Here is a 26,554-nt window from a genome sequence, read left to right as displayed (position 1 = left end):
ACGTGACTTCAGCCCTGGCCTGCACACTTCACCCATCATGGGCACTGCCCATGCCCGTGTGCCCTTAGAGCCCACGTGCTCCGAGCCCCACCTGGGACTCCGAGGGAAGTGGGAGATACGGAGGGCTCCCCGTCCCCACCGCACACATACAGATGGGTGGGAAACAAGAAGGCAGAAGTGGTTAAATTCGGGATGCAGTCTCTGGCATGCTGTATCATCTCCGGCATGCTGGAGGCAGGGTCAGGGCAGGACATGACCCGCAGCCAAGCGAGTGGTGCAGACCACACAGTCCCCTGGGAGTTTGGGGAGCTGAGGCCTTCTCTGGGGGAGGCGGTGGGAGGGTTCTCAGCTAGGAGCCTGGGACTCAGAACTGAGTCCTCTGGGAGGGCAGTTAACTCTGTCTGGGATGGTGGAGGCCAGAGGGCGTGGCCTTTGAGCTTGGCCTTGAAGGATGCAGGGGCAGTCCCCAGGTAGAGAAATGTTTAGGGCATCGGAAACAGCAAGAGCAGAGGCCCCGGGGGAGGGGGGGGTAGGGGTGGGGGTAGGGAGGAGGACACAGCACTTGGAGAAAGTGATTTTGCTGTCCTTGAGTGTAGGTTTTGTAGGAGGGGGAGTAGCTAGCTGGCACTAAGGTGAGAAGGTCATCTGGGCCCCGTGGGGAAGGGGCTCAAATGCCTAAGGTGTTTTTGGCTCAGTCCTGCAGTTGGGGGTGGGGAGGGGCGCTGTCCGAGGCTGCTGTGCTCATTAAAATACGCTGGGGAGGCTGCCCTGCTGACCCCAAGTTCTGTCTGCAGTGGGGGAAGGGGGGCCACAGTCAGACGGGCCACCCAAATGGGGATGTGCGGGGAGAGGGAGGCCTACTCGGAACCAGCGGTTTCAGACTCGGTAGCATCCAGCTATGGGCCGACCGCAGGCTGGTTGCGAGTCTTCCATCCACCTCCTGCAGCCGCCGCGGTGTGGGCCGCTGTTCTCTGCAGGCGCACGAGGGGAGGAAAATCCACATCTTTTGCAATCGCTGTGATTCGGATGTTTTTCACCCCTTCGGACGGGCCCCTCTTCCCCTCCCCCCGCCCCTGAGTTCTGATCCATGCGGTTTGCTAGTGGAGGAAGGCCAGAAGCAGGAAACAGATAACTCAGGGAGGGGTTGTTCATGTGATTCAAAAGTCTTTGCTTTCCAAAAAGTTTAGCCCTGAAAGGCTTCACGTTGCCTGGCCTCGGGGTGGGGTTGGAGAGAGGGGTTTCTGCCCTGCTGTCACCAGGGCTCCTTGGGGCACAGGAAGGGAGCTAGAGGCCTGTGGGGGCGGGCGGGGTGCCTGGAGGGGCTTCTTGTCTCGGTGTGTCCATTTCCGCTTTCCCTTGTAGCTCGCTTCCCGCCTTCTCTAACCTCGTCCTGTCCCTCCCTGGTCCTCCTCTCCCAGACTGCCCTGTCCTGCTGCCCTGTCCCCAACAGGGGCTCTTGGCTCCCACCCCACCTCACCCTCTCTGTCCTTTGTAACTGATGTCTTTGCCTCCCCTTGCCCTGCCTCTCTCTGCCGTACCACCACCACCACCACCCCCCGCCTTGTTTTCCCCTCTCTCTGGGCTCTTCCCTCCTCTCCACACCCCCACTCTGTGCCCCCTCCCCAGGGTTTTCCTGAGACCTTTTCCTGGCACTGTGAAAGCTTCCATTGTTCCCGGCACTTTGACAAACCCTAGTGTTGTGGAATCAGGATGGCATTTTTGCTGCGGCTTTGGGCTGGGAACGGGGCGGGAGGGGTGACAGGAGGCTGGGCTTTCTGGGCCCATGCTGGGCTGCGGCAGAAACCCAGAAAAGGGGAGGGGGCCGGGGCGGGGGAGGCGGCCAGGACGCTTGTGCTCAGACAAGGGGGCCCTTGAGGCTCCAGAGGAAACCCAGGGTGGCCTCTTGGAGCGTCCTTCCTCCCTCCCAGCAGCCTGCAGGCCGCCCAGCCCAGCCCACCTGTCCCTCTGATCCCTGCTTGGGGCCTCCGTGGACCCTGCAGCTGAATGGACCTGCAGGCTGCAGACACCGAGGCGGCCCTCCTGCCTGCCTCCATGGGCCACGTGTGTGGACACGTGAGTGTGGGAGTCTTTGGAGGGTCCCCAAAGCAGGGAAGGAAAAGAGTGGGTCTCAGCATGGGACAGACTTGAGCCCAGAACCTGGTGCCACTGCCTACTAATTATGTCAGTTAGGACAAAGTCACTGCCCCTTTCCAAGCCTCAGTTTCCCTCTCTATCGTTAGGGTTAAGAGTCTTGATTTAGTAGGGCTGTTGCATCAATTAGAGATCATCTCAAGCATCGATTAGAGATCATCTCAAGCGTCACACACAGGCTCCATGCCTGTCGCCTGGGAGGGTGATGTGTAGGTTCTGCCTGAGGATATGGGTCCAAGAGTGTTTCTACAGGTGCGAGTCTCACTTGGGCCAGAGCTAGAAGTGTGTGGTTGACCGTGTCCGTGACTGGTGTAGGCCGCAGTTGGAGAATGGGTCATGGGACTGACTGAGCCCTTTGGAAGGCCCCACTGTGAGAACATTCCTCATCTGTCTTCCTGGAGTATTCACCCGGCCTGGTGTAGACTAGGTAGTCCATAGCTGTTAGTTGAATGAATGAGTGATTGAGGCAGGGTCCACAGGCCGAGGTCAGAGGTGGGGTCATGTTCCTAGAAACAGGCGTGTACTCTGGTTTTCTTATAGCTATTCCGTGGAGAGGCTGTGCACAAGGAGGGAACGGTTGCTTTGGAGCTAGCAGATTGGGTTCAAGTCTAGACTCCATGGCTGTGGGACCTGCCACCTGTTACTTGGCCTCTCTGGGCCTCAGTTTGTTGTTCTGTCAAATGGGGAGGCTGTGGTTGGAAAGTGGCTGGCACATAGTAGGTGCTCATTAAATGTCGGTGTCCCAGATCCTCTCGAACAGCCCCCTCGCTTGCAGGCGAAGAAACTGGTGATGAGTGTGGGAGAGCAAGGGCCTAAACCTGGGCCTCTGGCCACAGCCCCTGTTCAACCCACGTTGGCCCACACAGCAGGGAGGGCAAAAGGGTAAGCCTGAGGAAGGGGGGGTCAGAAGAGGAGCATCCAGAAGCAGGGCAGTGCCTCCTCCAGGAAGGACCCCTAAGGTCCAGAAAGAGTCCCCAGAACCCTCTTGAACTATCCAGGAAGGTCCAGAACAGCTGCACAAATGGTCCTGGGACTATGACAGGGCCTCCTTGTGGAAGGGCATCTCAAACTCCCTAAACCCAGAGCTCTTCCTCTCTTGACTTTGGGCCCAGAGCTCCACAGGCACCCGGCTGCAGCAGAGCAGGCAGACAGGGTGGGATGGGGAGCCGGCAAGGAGCCCATCTGGTCCTTATTTCCTTCCCCTGCTGCTCCCGGCTGTGGCCTTGCCTCTTCGCTGAACGCACTGTGGGCTGGACTCGCGCCCCACAGCAGACAGGGGCGTAGGAGTGGGGCTGCCAAGACGCACGTTGACTAGCGGGCCCCGGAGAGAAAAGTGACCCTGTCCAGCAGGTCCAGCAGTCAGTGCCGCTCTCATTCTGGAGATGGGGAATCTGAGGCCCAGCGAGGGGAAGGGAGGCCCCCAAGGGCACCCAGCGTGCCAGGACCCGTGTGCGACGGTACCAGCTGATCCCTGTTTCTCCGCGTTGAGGCTGGGTGGGTTTCTCATCTTTGTGCCAGCCTGGCAGGGCAATGGAGAGAGTGGGCTCGGTCAGGTGGCCTCAGTTCAAATCCAGACTCTTCCTCTTGCCGACAATGTGGCCTTGGGCAAGTCCTTTTAACCTCTTTTTGCCTCAGTGTTCTTTTCCGAAGACTGGGACAGACCAGGCCTAGCGCACGAGGCGGTGGTGTTTGTAAGAATACCAAGAGAGCCTGGCCCTGGCGAGACCTGTGGGGAGTGTGGCCATTCCAACGTCGCAGAGCTTGGCGGGCCGCAGACTGCCCTCCCAGGCAGGTGGGGGTGATGTGGCTGGGGTTGGGGTGTGGCTGGGGCACAGCCAGAACCCTAGATCCCGAGAGCAGAGGCCGTGTATCCTGGGGCAGACCCTGGCATGGAGTCCTGACATGACATGAGCCTCCGCAGTCCTACCCTGCTGCCCCCTCCTGGGCACTGGGTCCCTGGGATTCTCTGCCACAAGTTACCAAGGTGACAATGTCCTCCTGCTGCCAAAGGGACTCTATCTAAAAAGGGGCCGAGGGAAGAGCAAGCGTCACCCTCAAGGCTTACTCTGGGTGGGACTCCAGGAAGCAGGGGCAGGGAAAAGGACGGGCAGAATGACTAGCCAAGCTCTTATGTCATGTGACAGGTGTGGCTACTTCCCAGCTGTCCTCAGTTGAGGGAGCGGGTAGGATCTAGGAGGTGGGAAGTCTGCTCCGTGGCTGGGGGCAGGGCAGCTCTTCCAACAGGATGACCAGCATCCAGAGGTCAGCCAGTGTCCAGCACGCGGGCCCCAGTGGATGCACCTGCAGGGGCAAAGCGGGGGCAAGTATGGACAGAGTTGCCATCTCTGTGGGTTGCCACCTCCGTGGGAAAGCGTGGGGCGCCCCCTTGTGGGCAGGAGGGGCTGGCAGGCCAGGGAGTTGGCGGATGAGCCATCCTCCTCCTCTCCATCAAAGTCATACTCCTTAAGACAATTCATTAATTAGAACAGAGAATCCTGTCTCCTAAAGGCAACCTCTGAACACTTCTGATCTTTTTCCTCACAGCTTTTTTCATGCCCACTTTTCCTTTTTACGGTTTTACTTTAGGGAGTCGTTTATAGCCTATCCCTTGTCCTGCTTTCTTTATAAACATTTTCCCAAACCCTTAAAAAAATTCCTCATGAGTATTTTAATGGTTCGCTGTCACTCATCCAATGAGCGTAACATCGCTGAGGGAGCCAGAGCACTGGCGTTGGTATTTAGACGGTTCTAGTTTTGCACGTCATAAACCATGCTGTGATGAGCATTCTTTTTTTTTTTTTTTTTAAAGATTTTATTTATGTATTTGACAGACAGAGATCACAAGTGGGCAGAGAGGCAGGCAGAGAGAGAGGAGGAAGCAGGCTCTCCACTGAGCAGAGAGCCCGATGCGGGGCTCGATCCCAGAACCCTGGAATTACGACCTGAGCCGAAGGCAAAGGCTTTAACCCATTGAGCCACCCAAGGCACCCCCGTGATGAACATTCTTGAACACCCTGTTGGTCCCCAACTCTGATCAGGTCCTTAGGATGGTTGCCCGGAAATAGATTTGCTGGGGGGATGGACATTTCTAAAAAGTGTAAAGGCTTGTTGCCTAGTTGTGCTCTGAGAATCTAGTAGGAAATACACCTGTTCAGCCCTACCACCAGCAGTGTCTGAGAGGACCCCCTCTCCACACCTGCTGGTCGGCTTTCCTCAGCAAGAGCTGGAGTACTACAGAGGGAGAAGTGCCCTCAGAATAACCTGACCAAGACAGAGGCCCCCTTGGCAGCCTTCCTGATAGTTGTTTACCCAGCCCCCTGCTTGCATACCCCCAATGACAGGGAGCTCACCATCTTACCATCAACCCTAAGAAATTGCATGAACTGTTGGGAAAAAAACATGGAGCCATTCTGAGAAAGTGCCCAGATAATGTCAGCATCATCCGCCTCTCTTCCCAGGCTCTCATCTCTGGATGGCTCCTCCCACAACCCGCCCAGCTTTGCTCTTGTGGCTCCTAGGCCCAGCTCCTTTCCCCTCCCCCACAGCAGCCACGACCGTCCACTTCCCAGGCTGCCCCGTGCAGGGATTCTAGCCGTGGTGTGGAAGTCTGGGGACCCAGCCCCATCTCTCAACTCAGCCCGTGGCCTGCTGTGTGTCCTTGAGCAAGTTGCCTTGCCTCTCTGGCCCCCAGAGGCCCTATCTGTGCTACAAGGGGTGGTGTCTGAGTTTTGCCCGGGGTTGCTGGCTGATGTGATTCCCCAGAGGGGTACGTGGCAGGGGCCCGTGTCAAGAGAGCAGGTCAGACCTGGCACCCTTCCCAGCCAGGGCGGGCGGCCGCCCCTGCAGCGCGCTGGGCACTCAGCGTCTGTTTCATGTTGAAGTTTATGAGAAGAGGCCGGCCTTTCTGGGAGGAGGCAGGGGGAAAGTGTGGGGGGTAGAGGAGCCTTTGTTCCGTCAAAAATTCCTCCTCCCTTTGGCCCTGCCTTCCTCTGTAAGCATAAACAGTGTTGGGATAAGTCCTTCCAGGAAGCGGCTTCGGCTTCTCGCTGCTGGGCTGAGAGAGCTGCCCGCTGGCCCGTCTTTCCTTCCCTGCATCATCTGCCTCTTCACCCCTGCCCTGCGGGTTACTTCTCCCCTCTGCCCGCAGGAGTGCAAAAGCCACCAGGCTGGGCTGAGCAGAGGGGCTGGGGGTTTCAGCTTCATGGTGGGGATCACTTAAGGGTGACAGACAGCAAAAGGAAGCCCAGAGTAGCCTTGTGGCAAAGCCTCACACGCCGGAAGCTGGAACCTCTTCGGCAAGTCCTGCCCCTGCCCCATGCCTCCGTTTCACCATCTTTTAAATGGGTTGATGATATTCCGTACCCCACAGGAAGAGCTGAGTGGGATGCTGACAGGCCGTGGTGGTGCCTCATAAGTGTCTGCCCTCACTCTTCCCTCTGTTCTCTGCTAGCAGCCCCCTGCAGAGCTTCCGTGGTCTTCCTCTCTCTTTCTTGGTTCCTTTCTGAAAATTCTAGAAGGTGAAGACACCTAACGCAGTCCGTTTTTTTGCCTGCTACCTCCCGGCCCCCGGGGATAGCAAGCCCACCCTCCACCCAGGCCCCCTCCCATCTTTGGAGCTTTCCTCCCATGATTTCCACGTCCTGATCTCAGTCCCAGCCTCTGCCTCACCTAGAACGCAGCTGGCTACCAGCTCCAGCAGAAAATCACCTTGCTGATGGTCAGGGAGCGCTTGCAATGCCCAGCCAGCCGGCCAACCCTTCGGAGGCATGAATGCCTCCCACCCTTCCAGCCGCGCTGAAAGGCAGGCCCCTACCATTCTCCCAGGTTTCTAGATGAGGAAACCAAGGCACAGAGAGGTTGAGTAACTGATGGAGGGTCCCCCAGATTGTCCCGGGCAGGGGCGGAAGGCCGTCACTGGCATCTGACTGGGACTTCTGTGCTGTGGGTCATGTCCCAAGCACGGGGGTGTCAGAGCAGGGCCCTCCCAGGGTGGGGACTGTGTGCGGAGGACCTCTGGTCCTGCAGGAGCTGGGGCCCCCGTCCCTGGGCCCTGCCCAGCAGTTCACACTCCCTGATGGACGGCTCCAGAACGGCTGCTTTTCTAATTACACCGTGTAGTTTCCGACCCTCCCCTCACTCCTGCCTCTCATCTGCCGGCTTCTGTTTGTGGTACCGGTTTCTCGGTATCATCTTTTTCGCGTGGGTTTCCTTCCCGCTCGTCTCTGAAGCAGAAACCCTTTGGGACCAAACTGTCGGCCCTGCCAGGGATCATCATCCTTCCCTCGGCTGGGTGCCCCCTCCCTCTGACCCCCACCCCCACCGCCCTTTGCCCCAGCTGCAGGGCCAAGGATCAAGCAGTCCCCTTTCAGTCAAGGGGTCTCAAATCCTAACCCCTGGTGAGTCACTGAGTCACCCCAGGCCTACCTGTCATTCCCTTTTGAGTGGAGGTGCCTTGGAGAATGGAGAGAAGAGTTCACGTAGTGCTTCTTTCGGGATTATGAGGAAGGGGGGCCACAGACGCCAGAGTGGCTTTGATGTTGACATTCCAGGCACCAGGTAGGAAAGGTAGCCCTGGGAGGGGTCCGAGGGCTTACCGCACACCCACTAGCTTGAGACCAACAGAGCTCAAAGTGCTTTGCGAGGCATAAGTTGACTCCTGTACTGCAGGGCGCCTGGAGCCTGGACACTGAGGGCTCGGCTTGGCATGACCAGCCTCTCTCCCCGACCTGCCAGTGCCGAGAGCCAGCCCTGTCTTAGCGCTCAGACAGAACCTCCTCACCAGGATATCATGGCTGCCAGGAAGGCCAGGAAAGATCCAAAAGACATTCGGCCGCAGGCCCAAGAGATCAGGGCAATATTCTTGTCACTTTCTAGATTTAGATTCACATACTCAGCACATATGTCCCTTTTTAGTGTTTTGCTTGAAATTCTAGTAGGCTGTCACCAAGTGGTGGTACTGGCCCCCCGGGGATAAGACATGATTCCCAGAGGTAGCAATGATCACTTTGTGTGCTGCTATTGTTCTGTGTTCGTAAATCGTCATAATAACTAACACCGCTGTTATATGTATCAGGCACTGTTCTAGGTGTTTCCTGCGTATTATCCCAGTTAATCCTCAGAACAGCCTTATATGGTAGTTCCTGTCATTATTCTTGTGAAATAACTTGCCCAAGATCACAAAGCTAGGATTGGGATCCAGAGTCTGTGTGCTTAACCTTTATGCAGTCCTTCGCACATGGGCAATTACCCAGAGGAACATTACTGTAGAAACAGATCACCTCGTAATAAGCATAATGACACATGGGTTCCCGGAGGCTCTCGTTACAATGCAGATTCTAATTCAGTAGATGTAAGGTGAGGGCTGAGAGTCTGCATTTCTAACAAGCTCCCGGGGAATGCCGCGGACACAGTCTAGGACCCACACTTTGAAGACTGCTGACATAGAACCTGCGTTTAAGCGTGTCTCAGACCCGGAGCGTGCAAGCCCCGAAGATACGATGTCAGTGCAGGGAGCCGCTGGCCGGAATGGAGAGGACCCTCCTTGACCCCAGCTGATGGTCACCACCGAGATTTCTGGAGCAATGTGGTCATAGTTCTAGGTGACATCTTCCATTTTCAAACACTGGGGTAACGAATCCAACTTTATAAAACACCATGCTGCTCGTACACAAGTGTTCATAGCAGTATTATTTGTAAGAGCCAAAGATTAGAATCAACCCACATGCCTGTCATCTGACGAACAAGGAAATAAAACACGGCCTAGCCATATGATGAGGTACCATTTGGCAACAAAATGGAATAAAGTACTGATAGGTGCTACTACCTGGATGGAGGTTAAAAGCATTACATGGGGGCGCCTGGGTGGCTCAGTGGGTTAAGCCGCTGCCTTCGGCTCAGGTCATGATCTCAGGGTCCCAGGATCGAGCCCTGCATCGGGCTCTCTGCCCGATTTTATTTTTTAAATAAAATCTTAAAAAAAAAAAAAAGCATTACACAGACAGAAGCCAGGCCCCACAGGACAATTATTGTATGACTCTTCTGGATGGACTAGTTACCACACAGAAATCTATAGACTGGTGGCTGCCCAGGGCTGGGGAAGGTGAGACGGTAGGGGTCGTCTGTCGAGTGGCTGTTAATAGATACAGGGTTTCTTTCGGGAGAGTATGACAGAATGTTCTAAACTTTGCTGGTAATGATGGTTGTTAGACTTGGTGAGTATCCTGAAACCCATTGAATTGTATACCTTACACAGGTGAAATGTGGGGTGTATGAGTCCTAGCTCGCTGAAGCGGTTTAAAACAAAAAGGAAAAAAAAAAAAACCACCATGGGGCGCCTGGGTGGCTCAGTGGGTTAAAGCCTCTGCCTTCAGCTCGGGTCATGATCTCAGGGTCCTGGGATCGAGCCCCACATGGGGTTCTCTGCTTAGTGGGGACCCTGCTTCCTCCTCTCTCTCTCTCTCTGCCTGCCTCTCTGCCTACTTGTGATCTCTCTCTGTCAAATAAATAAATAAAATCTTTTTTAAAAAAAAAGAGGGGAGCGCCTGGGTGGCTCAGTGGGTTAAGCCGCTGCCTTCGGCTCAGGTCATGATCTCAGGGTCCTGGGATCGAGTCCCGCATCGGGCTCTCTGCTCAGCAGGGAGCCTGCTTCCCTCTCTCTCTCTCTGCCTGCCTCTCTGCCTACTTGTGATTTCTCTCTGTCAAATAAATAAATAAATAAATCTTTAAAAAACAAACAAACAAACAAACAAAAAAAAACAAACCACCATGCAGGAGAGAACCAGTCTCTTCAATAGATGAAGTGCAGTTACAAATCAACAAGAAAAATAACAAACCCCAGCAGAAAAAAAAGATCACCAAGGACATACACCAAGACTCAGCAAAGGAAACACGACGATTCTTAAATGCGTGGGGGAATTCTCTGTTGTTCGTGATAAAAGACATACACATCAAATCCACTCTGAGAAGATTTTCTGCCTCTTAGATGGGCGACGGCGGAAACTTCCAGCAAGGAGATAGGACGTTATGTTGGTGCCCCTGCATTGTGGTGCGGTGGAAGCTGGGACTAACTCGTCATTACCTTTCACAATTGAAAGTGCATGTACCCCGCAGTTTTACTTCTGAGCATCTGTCCCGCAAATGTCCTCTCCCATGTGCAAAATGTGACACCCGCCCCCCCACACATCCACACGATTATTCATCATAGGGTTGTCTGTACACCAACCCGGAAGCTCGGTAATGGCACCAGGCAGACCCTGGAGCTCCTGGAGACTCCACACTGGTACAGCCATTAAACACAAGTCAGTAGGACTGTGTGTCCTGATTCGGGGAGAAGATATACCATTATGTATCTTACAATAATAATAATATGCCCGAGCTAGATTATGAAGTGAAACAGGGAAGGCACAGAACCAATGCCTGGTGTGCCCATGGAGCGAGGGACAAGGATGCATGTGTGTCTGTGTGTGTTGCGTGTGTCTGTAAATGCAGAGCCCACCTCTGGGCTGGTGGGAAGGAAAGGGAGGTGGCCTCCAGGAGGGGAGCCAGGGGCTGGGCCCCAGGGGAGGGGAGACACCCCTTCGCTGTATCCTAGATTGCATACTTGCGCCCCTGTTGTCTCACCAACGACCATGCAGACCACACCTCCAGAGGGGACAGGGCATGCTAGAGATCACCTGTGTGCAGGTGCATGGAACTGCTAGCTGCCTTTTTATGCTGTGAGTCAGAGAAGTCATTCCTGGCCATGGTCTCGTACTTTGTTCCCTGAAATCTAGAAAAGATGTGACTCGCCCACCACCTCCTGTTCTCTGACTCCCTGTATGGGTCTCCTAGCCTTGGGATTCCCGTGTGTGTGTGTGTCTGTGTGCGCGTGCGCACTCTGGGTCTGGCCTTGGCATTCTCTGGGTGGGGGTGAAAGTGCTTTACCCACTGCCTGCACAGAGAAGACGGTGGGGATCCTGTAAGGGCATCATTTTGGCCTGGTGGGCCCCAATGCCCTGTGTTTGCTTCCTGTCCTCTAGGCTCGCCCCAAAGGCGAGGGTCTGACCCCATACCAGGGCAAAAAGCGCTGTTTCGGCGAGTACAAGTGTCCCAAGTGCAAGAGAAAATGGATGAGCGGGAACTCGTGGGCCAACATGGGGCAGGAGTGCATTAAGTGCCACATCAACGTGTATCCGCATAAGCAGGTGAGCGGGGCAGGGCTTGGGAGGAAGAGGTGGTGGCCAGAGGGGCCGTCATGAGGGCCTGGGGGCTGACCTGGATCGTTATTGGGCCTCAGCTTACACCTGCATGTGACAAGGATGAGACCAGACCTCTCCAGGCTGGCCCTTTGTCAGTCTTCTCTGAAATGGGAGTGAGAGGTCACCACTTCCCTGGGAAGGGAAGGAGGTTAAAGGGGTGGAGTTCAGCAAGACCCTGAGACTGCAGACCCAGGCGAGTTCTGAAACTGAGCTTGGGGTGCCGCTGCAGGCTGAGCGGGAATGCGGGGACAACAGCGTGCTGCAGAAAACACGTCTCCTTCATTTGCTCGCCTGCAGCTCCAGTGTTCCAGGCACCATGCGTGGGGCTGGTGGCCAAGGTGTACATGGACATGTTGGAGGGTGGGGGGGGTGGCAGACGTGGTGAGGCAGCTTGTCCCAGGGAGGATCCACTCACTGCAGGCTGCAAAGAGGAGGTCTGTTTACTCTGGGACCCGAAGGATGGGAGGAAGCCAGACCTGTCACAAGTGGGGGACAGCAATCTCAAGCAGACCATACAGCAGGTGCAAATGCCCTGTGGCCTTACGGACTTCAATGCTCGAGGCCCAAACCTCAGTGAAGTATCAGGAGAACTGAACAAGAGGAATGGGGTGGGAAGCTGAACGGGGTGCTTCCCAGTCTTGGGGGCCACTCAAAACCCACAAGCAATAGAGCTTTCAGCTTTATTTTGAGATGACTCTTCTGATGTATGCAGAGACTAGTCATTGTACATCTGGGTGGTCAAAAATGAGGAGACTAGTGGAAAATTCATGGCTATAGTCCCATGCATGCTGGGAGGAGGGGTGGCCTTGGACCTGGGTCAGATGCAAAGTGTCCCTGGGTTGGATGTGGAAAGTGAGGAAGGGGCAGGAACCCACGAGAACGGTCATCAGCCTGAGTTGATGGAAGTGGGCTTACTGGGGTGGGCAACCTGGACTGTAGGCAAGCCAGAGTGAGACCCAGGTGTCCCAGATAAAACCAAGAGTTCTTTGATACACATGTTACATTTGAGATGTGTCTGGAAATCTAAGTCCAAATGTCAAGAAGGCAGTTGGATTTGTTATGTTGAAGCTCATATGAGAAGTCAAGGTGACTCCTACATACTTGGGTGTCATTGACCTTAAGGTATTCAAGAAGTGGATGGGATTTCCTGCAGACTGTAGGTGAAGTGGAGACAGAACTCCCCCGATTATGTGTTGCAGAATCCCAGCACTGAGGGGTCAGATGGAGAAGTCCATCAAGGAGGAGAACTAGGGAGTGCAGAGTCCTGGGGTCGGGGCGTGCCACTTGAGGGGACAGGTGAGGCTCATGTAGAGATGTCAGGGATCCTGACCATGGAGAAGTGCCTTGGGGATTTGGCACTAAGGAGGTGGTCCTCAGACTTCCTGGGGCATCACTTTGACCTGGAGACCTTGTTGAACTGTAGCTTGGGTCTGCGAGCCCGGAAGTCGATGCCCTGCAGGTCAGGCATACGGGCGGAATGGGGATGTGGATTCACAGCGACCCACTGGCTGGGGCAGTGGCCACGGAGCCATGACGGGGGAGGAAGGGGTTGGTGGGGCTGGGCTGCAGTGGGAATACCTTCACTGTCCACTCCCTCGAGGGGGTCTGACTGTAGAGAGCCACAGTCAGAAGGAGGCAAAAGGTTGATGATGCAGGGACAGGAGGGCAATACCTTACCATGGGCACAGGAGGGAGGGACATGGTTGGTGGGTTTACTGGTGCAGAGAAGAGGGGCTTCCCTTCCAAGGCTTCTGTCTTTTCAAGAGAAACGGGACAGGAGGTTTTCAACTAGATGTGAAGGTGAGGAGGGGTGGGGTGGCCTTGGAGAAGGACGAAGGAGGAAGTGGGCCTCCCAGAGAGATCGAACTGCATCCCCAGCCCAGGGAGGTGTGAGGTCATAACTGTCACCAGCGCTGCCAGCCTGGTTCTATGACTTGCTTCAGCGGGGGTCACGGGGCAGGGGCAGGAGCGGGCCAGAGTCTGTGGACAGCAGCACAGGGCAGAGGTTCGCCAGGACTGCGGTTCTGAGGGTAGAAGGCTGCAGAGTTGGTGCATTTGCAGAAGTGTGATGGTGCGTGATCCAGGGGGGCCCCGGTGGACAGGGAGGTGGGGGGGCTGCCCAGCATAGAGAGCGGTGTTCTGAAGAAGACCACGTCCAGGGTGTGGCCAAGGGGGCCGCCAAGGGGGCAGTGGGAGGGGTCATGTTGATGACGTTGTAGGGGCATTGAGGAACCAGGGCTGGGGCCAGTCTTCCCTCTGGAGGCTGAGTCACTAAGGATGGTGGGAGCAGGGGTTGGGGGTCTGGTGGAGGCAGGATGGAAAGGGAGGTGGATTTTGAGGCTCTTGGGGAAGGCACTGATGTTGGCTGAGCTCTGGTGGAGGGTAGAGGGGACTGGGAGGGAGTGGCCAAGGGGGAGGGAAGAGCTTTTGCAAAGTGGGGAGGCCAGGGTCAGGTACAGAGCATTGGAGGAGCTGAGGGGTGAAGCAGTGGTCAGAGGTGGGGGCCAGGCTGCATGGGGCTAGCTCCGAAGCCCTGGCTTGGAAATTGGTCTTTATTCTACTGGGAGCACGGCCGGGGTGGTGGTGGGGGGCGGGTAAAGAAAGGAGGGAGCCGTCTGAGCAGACTCTTGTGGTTGGAAACATTGTGTGATTTCATGCCCCTTATGCTGGCTTCCACTGCCTCTGTTTGCAGACCCTCCCTACCACCCCTCCCCCCAACCCCAGGGTCTCTGTGGTTCCCATCAGCCACACTGCATCACGCGGACAAACAGACTCAAAACTGGCCATGGCAGTCCAGTGGACAGGGGTCTCCTGGCCCACATGCTAATGGCGTCAAGGCGGGGAGACCGAGGCCCCGCAGTGCCAGGACAGGCCTGATGACCCATTGGGTAGGCCTGGTATTGTAGGAACATGTCCAGGGTCTGGGGCCAAGGGTGGGCAGTTTAAAGGAGACATGGTGTCCTGGTTCCTGATTTCCTGCCAATTCCTGAGAAGGTCTGAGATCCCAGTCCAAAAACCCCTTCTCCCCTGTGTTGAATTAAGAGCGCACTTGCCTTTGAGCTGAACTCTGCTCTCACAGGGGCCCTCTCCTGGGCTCCTTGTACTTCTCACCTGGCCCTTCTCCCTCAGGGAGATTATAGGCCGGCTGGGGAGGGGGGGTGCCCTGAGAGGAGGACTTGGAGTCCCCACCCCCCAGCACCCCCCACCCCCGTGGTGGAGAAGAGCTCCTTTACTTCTCCTGCCGCCTGCCCCCCCACCCCCCACTGAGCTCTGACCTGTACTGGCATCCATTCCCTGAGAACCCTCCACTTTCCCTCTCCTCCTTCCCCTGCCACATCTGTTTCCCGTCAGGCTCCAGCTGCAGCTCCCCTGCCCCCCAGGAGAAGAAAACACTGAAGGGCCTTGCCTCCCTGCTGGGGGTGGGGACAGCCCTGGGGTGATCTATCCCAGCAGCTGGAGGTTTTCCTTCACTGGAGGGGAGTAGTCCTGACAGCATCCCCAGCTCCTCCACTCAGCGGAGCCCGGACCCGTGGAGGGCAAGGGCACGGATGGGCTCATGGCCAAGGAGGAGGGGTGGTGAGGCTATGGCAGGGATATTTTCCCGGGGACTCAGCTAGCTCCCCTGCCCCCCGCCCGCCCCTAGTCCTCCATAGTATTAGCGATAGCAGCAATAAGTCCTTGTGGGAATACTGGTGGACACTGCATGTAATTATCTTATTCACTCTTCACAACCCCTTATCAAGTAGGTACTCTTAGTTACCCCATTTTATAGAAGAGGAAGTTGAGGCACAGAGAGGTTAAGTAGCTTCTAGAGGTCACACAGCCATTATGAAGTCTTGCAGAGCTCTTTATGACCATAAAGTGCTTTAAGGTAGTCGTCTTGTTCCCTGCTATCTCTGTCACGCACACTCTCTACGTGTTCTTAACCCTCCGCACACTCCCTCCGCACACTCTACATGTTCTTAACCTTCCGCCCGGCTTACAGAAGGGGGCACTGAGGTTCTAGAGCAGAGAGCTCTTACCCAATAGCCCTGGGTAGATAGGGGAAGCTGCAGGCCCCTGGGCAAGACCCCTACCGTCCTGGAGCCTCGGTTTCCTCATCTGTAATCTATAAGGATAGTACTGGGCCCCTTGCAGCGAGGTTGTCTGGTCAGGTGGTACGGTCTGCATGGCCATGCTTTGTGGAGTGTAAACCATGGGGGCAGGGGTGCTGTGGGACCTGCCTCTTCTGGCCTCTCTGACCCCACCCGGAAGACTGGTTCAGGGGGGTGCCCTGGCTAGCATGGAGAGTTGGGGAGGAGAGCTGGAAACCAGGCCAAGTTTGACCTGGGGGAGGGGAGACTTGAGGACTGTCCCTCTCAGATCTGTGGGAGCCCCTGTGTGGCAGTGATGTGGGAAAAGGGATAGGGAGCCAGGTTTCAGCTCCAGGTCAGGAAGCCCTTATTAGAGCCAGGCAGCTTGGCTGGCAGGGAGCTCCCAGCCCTAGCTTGCAGGCCATGCCGTGGGCTGCTGTCGGTCTTCCCGAGATGCCTGGGACAGCAGGTCTGGGGGCCTTCCGGGCCGCTCAGCTTGGAATCACAGCTTCAGTGCCCCTTTCCCTGGTGGTACCCCCCACCCCATCAGTAATCACAACGAACAATGTGAGGAGCTCTGCTCTTTCTTTTCATTGAGTTGTAACAACAACGTCACGAGAAAAGTATTGCCAACGCCCCCTTTTACAGACAGGGAGATGGACAATCAGAGGGACCAGGTAGCTTGCCCAAGGTCACACAGCTTGTAGGTTGTTCAAGCCCCTGTCTGACACAAAGCTAAAGTCTTCCTCCTCTCCCCTGGCCAGGAAAACTGGTCATGTTAAGGCCCCTTGGACGAGGCCAAGGCTCCTGTCCATTTTGCAAGCCTTCTCTGGGTGGCTTTAGGCTTAGAAGCACATAGATGGGTTTTGTGACCCTCAGACCTTGGACCTTGGCCTTCCATCATCTCTGTGCTCTCCTCCTGGAGGTTTAGGGTTCTTTCATTTCCCAAACTGCTCTCAGTATCTGCTTCGGACTGGGGATTGCATGACGGGCCCGAAAAGCCCGTGTACTGCTTTGGGGAAGATTACAGTCTGCCCGTGGCTTCCCTCCAGGACCATCTCTGGTCACAGCCACTGACATCAAGGTCCGTGGCCCCGCAGCAGCCTGTGCTTCCTGCCCCCTCTCCTCAGCATGTAGGTCCCAGCTGTCCCTGACCAGCTTCCTCTGCATCCCCCCACATCTACGCAGGGGACCCTTCTGCAGGTGGGGGTTCTGGGCGGGAGCTTCGACTGCTAGCCAAGAGACTCTGTGCCTCAGGAGGTGTGCCTAATAGCCTTCATAAATTTTCCAGGGAAACAAGTCTCTGCTGGCTTTTGCGAGACAGGATGGGAGGGAAAGAGGGAGCAGGAAGCTCCTTATGTCCCATAAGTGCTCTCCTGCGTGCCTAATGCTGCCTAGTTTACAAACATCTAGACATCCAATTCCTCCCACTGCTCCACAACTGAGGTGCGATGAGGGCCCACTTTCCAGATGCAGAAACTGAGGCCCCCCTGAGGTCACAAAGTGCGTGAATAGCATCACAGGTCTGGCAAGCCACCTCCCTTCTCTGGGTCTCAGTTACCCTGTTAGGACACAGTAGAGTTCTGCTCCTTTGGCCACTCAATGGACAGAGCAAGGACTGTGCCAGGCCCTGGGATGAGGGACACTGGCTGCTAACCTCACAGAGCCAAGAGCTCATTTACCCCAAGCCCGAAGCATGGCAGTGACAGGTCGCCTGGGAAGGAGTGCTGAGTGTGCCGGGTTAGGAGACATGGGCTTGGGTCCTCCCTGCTCTGGGCCTCGCTTTCCTCATCTGGGTAATGTCTGTGCATCACCGTCCTGCCTGTGTCCTGGGCTTTCATGAGCTTCAGGGGTGGCTGCTCTGACAGTCCAGGGGGAGGCCAAAGTGGCATCCAGACCTTGAGGGTCCAAGAGCCCCTCCTCCCTGGGCTACGCACTTGCCACAGGCCAGAGGCAGGAAGGGCCTGGGTCCCTAGGGAAACAACCTCGGTGACCCCAGACTGTCTCCGGGCACCCCCACCCCTGTCTATCTTATGCTCTCTCCATCCCTCTCTCTGCATCTGTCTCACTCTCCCTGCATCTCTCGTGTTCCTGTCTTTCTCTCCCCTCCCCCTTCCTCTCTGCAGAGACCCCTGGAGAAGCCCGATGGCCTGGACGTGTCCGACCAGAGCAAGGAGCACCCCCAGCACCTCTGCGAGAAGTGCAAGGTGCTTGGTTACTACTGCCGCCGGGTGCAGTGAGCCAGCCCACCATGCCCGCAGCCACCCGCCCAGCGGCCGGAGGGGACGCCACTCCCTGTGCCTCTCCTCGTTGCTGTGTGTCCTGCAGCCTTACACACCTGGGCGGGGGTGTCTTAGGTTCTCGTCTCATGTGTGTTGCCAAACAGTGTTATGGACGTGGCTGCCCCCACCGAATGCTGGGGCTCTCTGCAGGTGGGCCTGGGGTCTGTGTGGAGGGGACAGGGGTAAGCAGAGGTCAGCACCCAGGACCCCATAAAGCTCTTGGTGTCCCCTGCTGGCGGTCTTCCTCTGAGACTCCCTTTGGGGTGAGCAGCCTTGTATTGGCCACAAGTGCACTAAATGTACTGTGAATCCCAAAGCCTGCAGGGGACTGTCTCCCCAAGACTAGCCAGGCCTCCTTCTCTGCCCACAACCTTCCAGTTTGCCATGTGTGCAAAGCCACTCTCAGAAAAGCCCTACGTTTGTGTCCTGTTTGAGTCAGCAATCCTGGTGAGCTGACCCCTGTTCTAGCAGCTGCTGGGGAGTGGGCATCTCTGCCCCCTGCCCACCATGAGCCCCAGACCCCACTGCCTGTGATGTCATTAGCATTGCATACCCTAGACCCAGAGGTCAGGGACAGGGAGGTGCTGAATGTTGGCCAGTGTCCCACAGTGTGGCCTGGGACACATCAGACAATGCCTCTCCCCGCCCCCACCACACACTTCCCCCATTTGGGATTAGATTTTGTGCTTGGATTGTGTCAGGCCCCTTCCCTATCCTTGTCCTTCACTCACACCCACACTGGGGTCCACCCCCTGATCGAGGCCACAGGGCCCGGTGTGGGAGGCCCTCTGGCAGGACAGACACAGGCCTGGTGGTCTGGAGACCAAGGTTCATGTGCCAGCCCTCCTGCTCACACACTACGAGGCCTCAGGAAGGACTTCTCGACTCTGGCCCTCAGGGCGCCCGCTAGTTAAGTGAGGGAGGGTCTCCAGGGTGTGCAGGCCCAATTCGGTTCCGGTGTTGTGGGGTTCCCATGAAGCGTTGTCCAGAGAGGCCCACCAAGCCCCACACTGCACGTGGTCCCCCATCAGTCGCTTTGAACACAGCTGAGGGATGCCTGTCCTCCCCTGTCACCACCTGTAACCCCTGCCCTTCCTGATGTCCCCATCCCACCTCTGCAAAAATGAGGGAGAAGAATCCCCCTCACGCGAGGCCGACCCGTCGTAAGCTACAGAACCTCTCGTTTATAAAATGGGACAATGATTTCCTACCTCCCAAGGGAGCAGGGAGGCCTCTGGGCAAGTCACGTTGGTCAGGGCGACCGCGGTCCCGGCTGCCGGGAGGGATCACGCTCGCCTCGATGCTCTCTCCCCCGTGAGAAGCCCTATTTTTACTGCCCCCTCATCCCTCCTTTCTCCCAGGGAGTGGGAGAGAGCCGGCTGGCGGGGACTGGGTCACTTGGTTTTGCCCCAGCATTATGCCTCTGTGGAAAAACAAACAAACAAACAAACAAACAAATTCAGACCGTGCAATGGGCCTGAAATTCAGTGTTTACCACGGCTCAAGGTCACCCAACTGGGGCCTGGTCGCCTTTTGTTTTCAAATGAAAATGCTGTGTACAACTGAGGGGTTAGAGGGAAGTGATAACCAGGGGTCCAGGGAGCAAGTTGAAGAGATGGTGTGAGTGCGTTTGCAGCCGGGGAGGGGGGCGGGCCTGCAGGGGCGATGGGGGGGGGGCTTGTCCTCTGAGCACTTAACAAGAGGCTATTTGCTCCTGCTTGAGCCCGTGACCACCTCTGCGCTGCCCACAGGGGCAGAGGGCCCCGCAGCCAACTGTGAACACCCTACCTCCCATGGGGATTGCTACCGAGGAGTCCCTCCGAGCGTCCTCTGTCTCCTCCATGGTGGCGAGAGGAGCTGCAGCCATCCCGGCCCAAGGCTCTCTGTCCGCAAGGAGAAGCTGTCACTGTCAGTCACCCTGGCGCAGTGCGGAAGGTGGGGTCCGCAGTGGTGGGCGGTGTGCTGGTCTCTGCTATGAGGACCCGGACCCAGCCCTTCCAGGGACGGGGCCCCGGGAGACCCGGAGCCTGCCAACCCTGCTGCGGTGGTGAGGGCGGCCCACACCCTAAAAAGAAGGAAGGCTCCAGACTGCTGAAGGCCGGGACCTTCCCTGGGGCCGGTAGGAAATGGGATATCCCCCCAAAGTGACCTTCCCAGTAGGCCTGTCTGTCGTCTGTGCAGAGCTGGCCGAGGTGGGGGCTGGGCCCTCCTGCCCTAGGCAGCCCCTCTCTGCACTGCCCACCCCTGCATGGCTCTGGCTGAATCTGGGGGCTCCGCCGGGTACTGTGAGGATTAAGTGCTCAGAGGGCCCGAGAGCCCGGGAGACAAGAAAGTGTGTGGCTTGTATGTTCAAAAGGGACAATCGCCTGCAGTTAGTAGATCTGGTGACCTAGTTGAGAGATAACGGCTTTTAACCCGTAGGAAGTATTCAATAGTTCTACTTGTGAATTTGTATTTATTTTGAGTTATACTTGACACAGAATTCCTTTTTTTTTTTTTAAGAAAAATACTATGTGTGTATTTTGAAAAAAAATCATAGATGTTAAAATTTCTTCTGGTTACCAATTTTTCTCACAACACTGAATTTGTTACCTTCTCCCGAAAAAACAAAATCTTCACGGTTATCTTTGTCTGTATATATTTGAGGGCCTTTTTTTTAAAAAAAGAAAAAGAAAAAGAAAAATATAATTGCTTGATTTTTGAGATTTAAAAAAAAAAGAGAGGCATTTTCAAAACTTCGGAGCTTTCAGGAGGGCACTAGAATATCAAATGAAGATGTCTGGAAGTATTTTTGCAAACCTTCTGTTTGAGCTGCAAGAAAATATTTATGGTGAGAACTTTTCTCTTTTTTCCTATTGTTGGGTTTATTGTTGTTTTTTTGTTTGTTTGTTTGTTTCATTTTGTGTTTGGTTTGATTTTTTACTATGCTTTGATCTGTAAAAAGTATGCAACTGAACTACATTAAGAAGGAAATATTGTCTACATAGAATATTATATGAAGTTGGTACATAATTCTGATGAGGAAAAAAAAAATCTTTGCAATTCTTTAAGCCATATTGTTACTCTGTGTTGTTTTCCTTGGATGAAAATATCAGTATTATGTAGCCAAGCATATTATTTGAGTGCTTAGACTTATTAATATGTTCATGTCCTGTATTTATACATGTGTGTATTTTGGAAAGTATTGCTTTTTTTAAGGGAAGCTATTATTAGATAATGTAGCCAAAAAGGGAATAGTGACCCCTTTGAGCCTCTCCAGCTGAGGGTAAAAACACAGCATTGTAATCAGTTCTTTTGCACCTTCTTATTATTATCTTGTTATTATGGTTATTAACTTTGTGGGGGGGGCAGGGAGTAGGCCAGGGGAAGAGGGGGCCTAACAGTATTACACAGCCGGCTTAGGTGACTCACCAGCCCCTCCGTGGTTGGCCAGCTCCAAAGATGGCCTCCTTGGCCTGGTGGAGGGCTCCGGTCAGCAGGGCCCAGGAGGGAAGAGGAAACAGGAGGTTGACTTCTCCACGGCCCTCTTTGGAGCATTGTCATCGGAGCCACGCCTCTGGACCCCATGCTTTTTGAACTGGGATGTGCCAACCAGAGCCCTTACACCTGCCTCCAGCATCAAATAGACTTGAATCTACTCTAAATGCATATTTAACCCAACATCACTACATTGTAGCCCAGAACAACAACTAAACGGTAGTGTGGGAGGCGTTCCGGCCTTCAGGGAGGTGGCTGAGCCGTCCCCAAGGGCTGGTGGCAGAAGGGCCCATCGCCGTCTGTTGCCAACCTTGCCGTCGGACCTCCTCGCTCCCGTGTGGTGACCCTGTCCATGTCTGTATCTGTTAATACGTGTGTGTCCAGCTAAAAAGACAAACAGAACCCGTGGGCCCAGCTCGGAGGGTGCGTGGAGAAGGCTCCCGGTCTCTCCAAAGGGCCGCCCTCGGGATGGCATTCCGTTGTGTGCCTTATTCCTGGAAAATCTGTATACGGCTTGCCTATAGCAATATAGCCTTTTCATGCTGTATTAAAAGAACTTTTAAAAGCAAGAGTGGCTCATGGGTTTCCTTGTTTACGCAGAGCATCAGGGGGAGCTGGACGCCGTCACAGATGCGTGAGGCCAAGCCGGGTGGGAGGGGCTCCGAGCTGCCTTTCTCCTGTCCCAGGTCTGGGGCACCTCGTCCTTGCCCTGCCTCCATGCCATTGATTTGCCTGCTCCCAGCCCCTCTGCCCCCACGTGGACACTCTCTCCAGACTCCGGGCCCTTCCCAACTCGGGCCCAGACTGGGCCAGATTGTCAGCACATTAGGTCACACGTTAGCTCAGCAATGGGACTCCCGGGTGACCATATATAGGAGTGAATCTTCCTTGGAGGCAACAACCCCGGGCCCCACCGCCTGTGGCCACACTTGGCCCTCTTGCCAGGCCCAGGATTTGGGCCTCAGACCCTGGGCATCACCCAATGAGCAATTGGAAATGTCCAGGCCCCCTGGGAAGTCCCCAGGAGAGGGAACAGAGGATCTCTCTTCTGAATGAGCCAGGATAAGGCCGAGCTGTCACAAGGTGAGGCTTTAGCTGAGAGCCACGGATGGGAAGCCATGGATGTTGAGAAGCTACCCACACACGGGGCCCCTCGGACCGGGGCCAGTGCTCTGGTCCCTCTCAACCTTGCTATTCTTTGGAATCACGATGGATGCTGTGGTCCCACCTGAGAGATGCTCGAGGACTTGGCCTGTGTCCTCAGGTCTTTAAAGCTCCCCAGAGAAGTCCCATGTACAAGGTTGAGAAATGCCAGGTTTTGAAATGGTCTCTCGCGGTCCTGTGGGGCCAGTGGTGATGTCCGGGGTGGGGAAGCCGGTGGGCAGAGGCTCTGGCCACCCTGGTGGCGCCCCCCGCCCCCATCCTCTGCTCCGGCCAGGTACTGCTGTCTAAGAATGTGCTACTTGGAGGGGGGTGGTCCTAGAAAGCCAGGTGGTTATGTGAAATTTTCCAATTTTAAATTTTGGCAACTAGTTTACTGAAATTATAGATAGTATATAGGTCAGATCATGTGTCTGTGGGCCAGCCCTCACCTCCAGACTGCAGCCTCGGGCGCCTGGGTGGCTCAGTGGGTTGAGCCGCTGCCTTCGGCTCGGGTCATGATCTCAGGGTCCTGGGATCGAGTCCCGCATCAGGCTCTCTGCTCAGCAGGGAGTCTGCTTCCTCCTCTCTCTCTGCCTGCCTCTCTGCCTACTTGTGATCTCTCTCTGTCAAATAAATAAATTAAAAAAAAATCTTTAAACAGACTGCAGCCTCTGAGACAGAGTAGAGAAAAAGTGTGGGTCCTTGGGATTAGGGACCACAGTGGGGGAGGGGCAGAAAACAGGCAGGAGCAGAGATCCCCGACTTCAGGAATAGGGAATGTTCCCCCTGTGTTATTTGGAGTGCCCAGTGACTCCTAGAAGCCACCAACCCTTCTCTGCTTGCTGGCACACTCACCCCCAGATGCCTATCCTCAGTGTGGGTGACGTGGCTGACAGGGCCGGAACTCAGAATCAGAGCTGAGCAGGGCAGGGGAGAAGGGGACCCAACCCCCACACGGTAGGAGGAGGAGGGGATATCTCCTCAGAGTGCCTGTGTGGTGCCCATTGCCTTCCCCAGTAGGGATCCGAACAGATCTGAGCACCAGAGCCCTGCCCTGTCGAGTGCCCCTGTGCCCCACAGCCCTGCCGCCTCTGGGGATAATGTTCCTCCACTTCTCTGAGCCCTGGGCCTCCCCAGGGATAGTGTGGCGATCAGACAGATCAGAGGGCTTTGTAAGCACACGGCCCAGTGCCTGGCTTGGCACCCAGGGGTTTGCCAGGGACGTGGCGCCCTTAATGTCATTGTCTGTGACTCAGGCAGAGACATCTCCCAGAGATCACACAGGAAGTCAGAGTGACACACAGAAGTCAGAGTGGGAGCCAAGCTTCCTGCCCAGGACCCCCAGGTCCACTGACCGGCCCTGCAGGCATCACAGGGAGCATGCTGTGCACCAGCTGGGACTTTGGGGTGAACATTCTGTTGTCTGCCCTGGTGTGCCAGGGTGCTTGCGCCCGTATGTGTGTTTGGTGTTGTCTTCCGTGGAAAGAAAACAAACCCAAGGCAAACACAGCCTGCATTTCGACATCTCCCAGAGCTGTGCAAACCAGTAATTCCCCTGGACAGGAAGGATTTCCGGTCAGACTTGATGTCCGTGTCCAGAGACAGCTGGCTGCAAGGCCCCAGAGAGAGTGGACAGTCCACCTCAGAAAGGGGTGTCAGCGGGCTGGGGAAGGTGGCCGTGCGCTGGGCTGGCTCCTGCCTCCCTTGGAGGCTGCACCCATTCGCACCCCTCACATTTCTGTCGGGGCCATGGTGAGGCCCCCAGGGAGAAAGGCTTGCCCAGGGTCACCCGGCAGGTAGGTGGCAGTGGCAGAGTTTGAACCCCGAGTTCTCCATCCCCACGCAGGGGTGTGGAGGCAGTGCTGGGCCTGAGCTCCAGGTCTAGGGCCCTGAGCTGTGGCTGGTCCCCCCAGTGAGCTGGGAGTCAGATCCCTGCCTGCCTTCTGACACCCTGACCCTTCTCCCCGAGGCCTGGGAAACCAGGGTCAGGGACCCAAACACCACCCAAGCGGTTCCCAGGCCAGTGCTGCCTTGGCCAGGCTCCCCCATGGCTTCTGGGAGAGGGAGAAGGGGCAGGAGGGGCTGGGACAAGGGGGGCAGTCTACTGGGGGAGGGCTGCCCCCTCCAGAGTCAGGCATCTGGTTGTTTCCTGGAACTCTGTGCAGAGCCAGGAACAGTCTGTCCTCAGGCACAGAGGCCCCTCTAAACTCACTCACTTTATCCAGAGCTGTCAGAGGCCCCATGCTCACCTCGCCCCAACACACATGTATTCACACACGTTCACACACATGCACTCACACCCGCCCACAGACAACCAGCTGCGGCCCGTGGGGAGTCCTGTCGGAGTGGGGAGCGGGCCTGTGTGGGAGCCAGAGCCCGGGCCCAGCCCCCTCACAGCCCCCCAATCTGCCGGTCACCTCTGTCCTTGAAAAGTTTGGGGGTAACGAAGGGGAACACTGCTTCTGCCTCCGCCACCCCCAGGGCCCGCCAGGCCCAGCCAGGCCCCGCACCTGTACCTCCTCCCCCAGATCGCTGCTCTTCCTTCTCCCCAGAGCCATACACGCAGGCCAGCTACCTTCCCACATCCTGCATCTTGGCCAGGAAGCGAAGGGCACTTTCTCCTGTCCCCACGCAGTCCAAGCTGGGAGCCTAGCAGCCGTCCCCTCTACCAGTTGCTCAGCGAGCCCCCGCCCCCACCTCTGGTCACACCTTGAGGCCGGGCTGAGCCTCCAGGGCCCCTTCGCACAGCTCTTGCGTCCCCCCCGCCGGGGCCATCTGAGGTCCAAGTCTGGGACTATGGCCCCTGCCCTGACCTCCATCTCTGCCTGCCCGCCCTCATCCTGGCCGGGATTCGGGGTGAGATGGACTGGACACGGAACCACAGCTCATCAGCTGTCGCCCTGAGCAAGTCACCGCCCCCTCTGAGCCCCGGTTTCCTCTCTCGTAAGATGGGATAATGCCGGTCTGTCTCCCTGAGGGTCACTGTTACGATTAAAAGGAGGCAGAGTGCTTGGCAGCGAGAATGTGCTCAGGAACTGTTAACTACTGCCGCCCTCACAGAGGTGGTGACGGCCCCCGGCCTGTGCTGCTTCGGAAGTGGGCTCCCCAGGGTCCCCCTCCACTCTGTGTTCTGAGACCTTCCCCTGGACCTGGTGGCAGAGGTGGAGCCCAGGCCTGGCTTCTGGGAAGGGACTTGGATGTGTCGGTTCCTGGGGCAGGAGGCCATCCTCCTCGGCTCCCCAGGCACCCACACCCTGTTCAGGGCTAACTCGGCTTCTGCCTCAGTTTCCTTCTAGGGCTGAGGCAAGAGGCCTCTGCCTAAAATATATCTCCTCCTCTCCTTTGCAGCTTGACCCCAGCCCCGCACCACAGTGGAGTCGGCTTCAAACCTTGTGGTCATGCTCTCTCTGCTGACATTTTCGCTGGTTTAGAAGCCCCGACCCCCTAAGCCCCACCGCTTCTCAGGTCTCTCGAAACAATGGTCCGTTCTTCTGCTGCCCTCTGGTGGCTACATCTGAGAACAGCAACTTCCTGCTGGGGGAATTTTTTCTCCTTCCCAATTCCAGGTAAGTCCTGACCTCATTGGCACAGGGCTACCTGCCTCATCGCTTATGCACCTAGGAACAATATTGTCAAGTGCTAATACTTGAGTTTTATTATAAAAATAATGCATGCACGATATGAAGTAGGTAAAACACAGGGAAATAGGAACTAGGATGTGAAAATACCCAGAGGCCCAACTTTCCCCAAAGATCACTACTGTCAGGGGTTTAACCATACCGTTCCACAGCCTTTTTGCTTCCGTAAATCTGTGTGCGTGTGATGTACACACACACACACGCATGCATGCATGCACACACACACACACACACACACACGTTAACGGGATTATACTTGACATACTATTCTGTAACCAGCATTGTCTAAATCATCCTCTTGCCCTGTTAGCACACAGTCTGCCTCATTTGTCTAACAGCTGATTGCACTTCTTTGCTGAGTAATGTATTTGTCATTTTCTTTGAGAAGGATTTGAAGCATTATTGTTTATAAAAGTCAATCATTTTACCTTTGTAAAAAAGTTTTATTTGGGGGCACCTGAGCGGCTCAGTCGGTGAAGCATCTGCCTTCCACTCAGGTCATGATCCCAGGGTCCTGGGGTCGAGTCCTGCATTGGGCTCCCTGCTCAGCGGGG

At 55.8% G+C, this 26,554-nt stretch overlaps 1 protein-coding gene across 1 annotated transcript in view; it reads left to right on the top strand.

Annotated features, from left to right (window-relative positions):
• ZCCHC24 (zinc finger CCHC-type containing 24) overlaps positions 1–21,788 on the top strand; it is a 60,292-nt gene extending 38,504 nt beyond the window's left edge. The window contains exons 3-4 of the mRNA XM_044239927.1: positions 11,169–11,333; positions 17,587–21,788. Coding sequence (XP_044095862.1) covers positions 11,169–11,333; positions 17,587–17,700 — 279 coding nt within the window. The 3' untranslated portion in view covers positions 17,701–21,788. The remainder of the gene's footprint in view (positions 1–11,168; positions 11,334–17,586) is intronic.
• The last annotated feature ends 4,766 nt before the right edge of the window (positions 21,789–26,554 follow it).

The sequence above is a fragment of the Neovison vison genome, chromosome 2 (genome assembly GCF_020171115.1).
Source record: "Neovison vison isolate M4711 chromosome 2, ASM_NN_V1, whole genome shotgun sequence".
NCBI classification, from domain to species: Eukaryota; Metazoa; Chordata; class Mammalia; order Carnivora; family Mustelidae; genus Neogale; species Neogale vison.
Note: the sequence above shows the minus strand (reverse complement) of the source record. Positions and strands in the feature narration are given on the sequence as shown.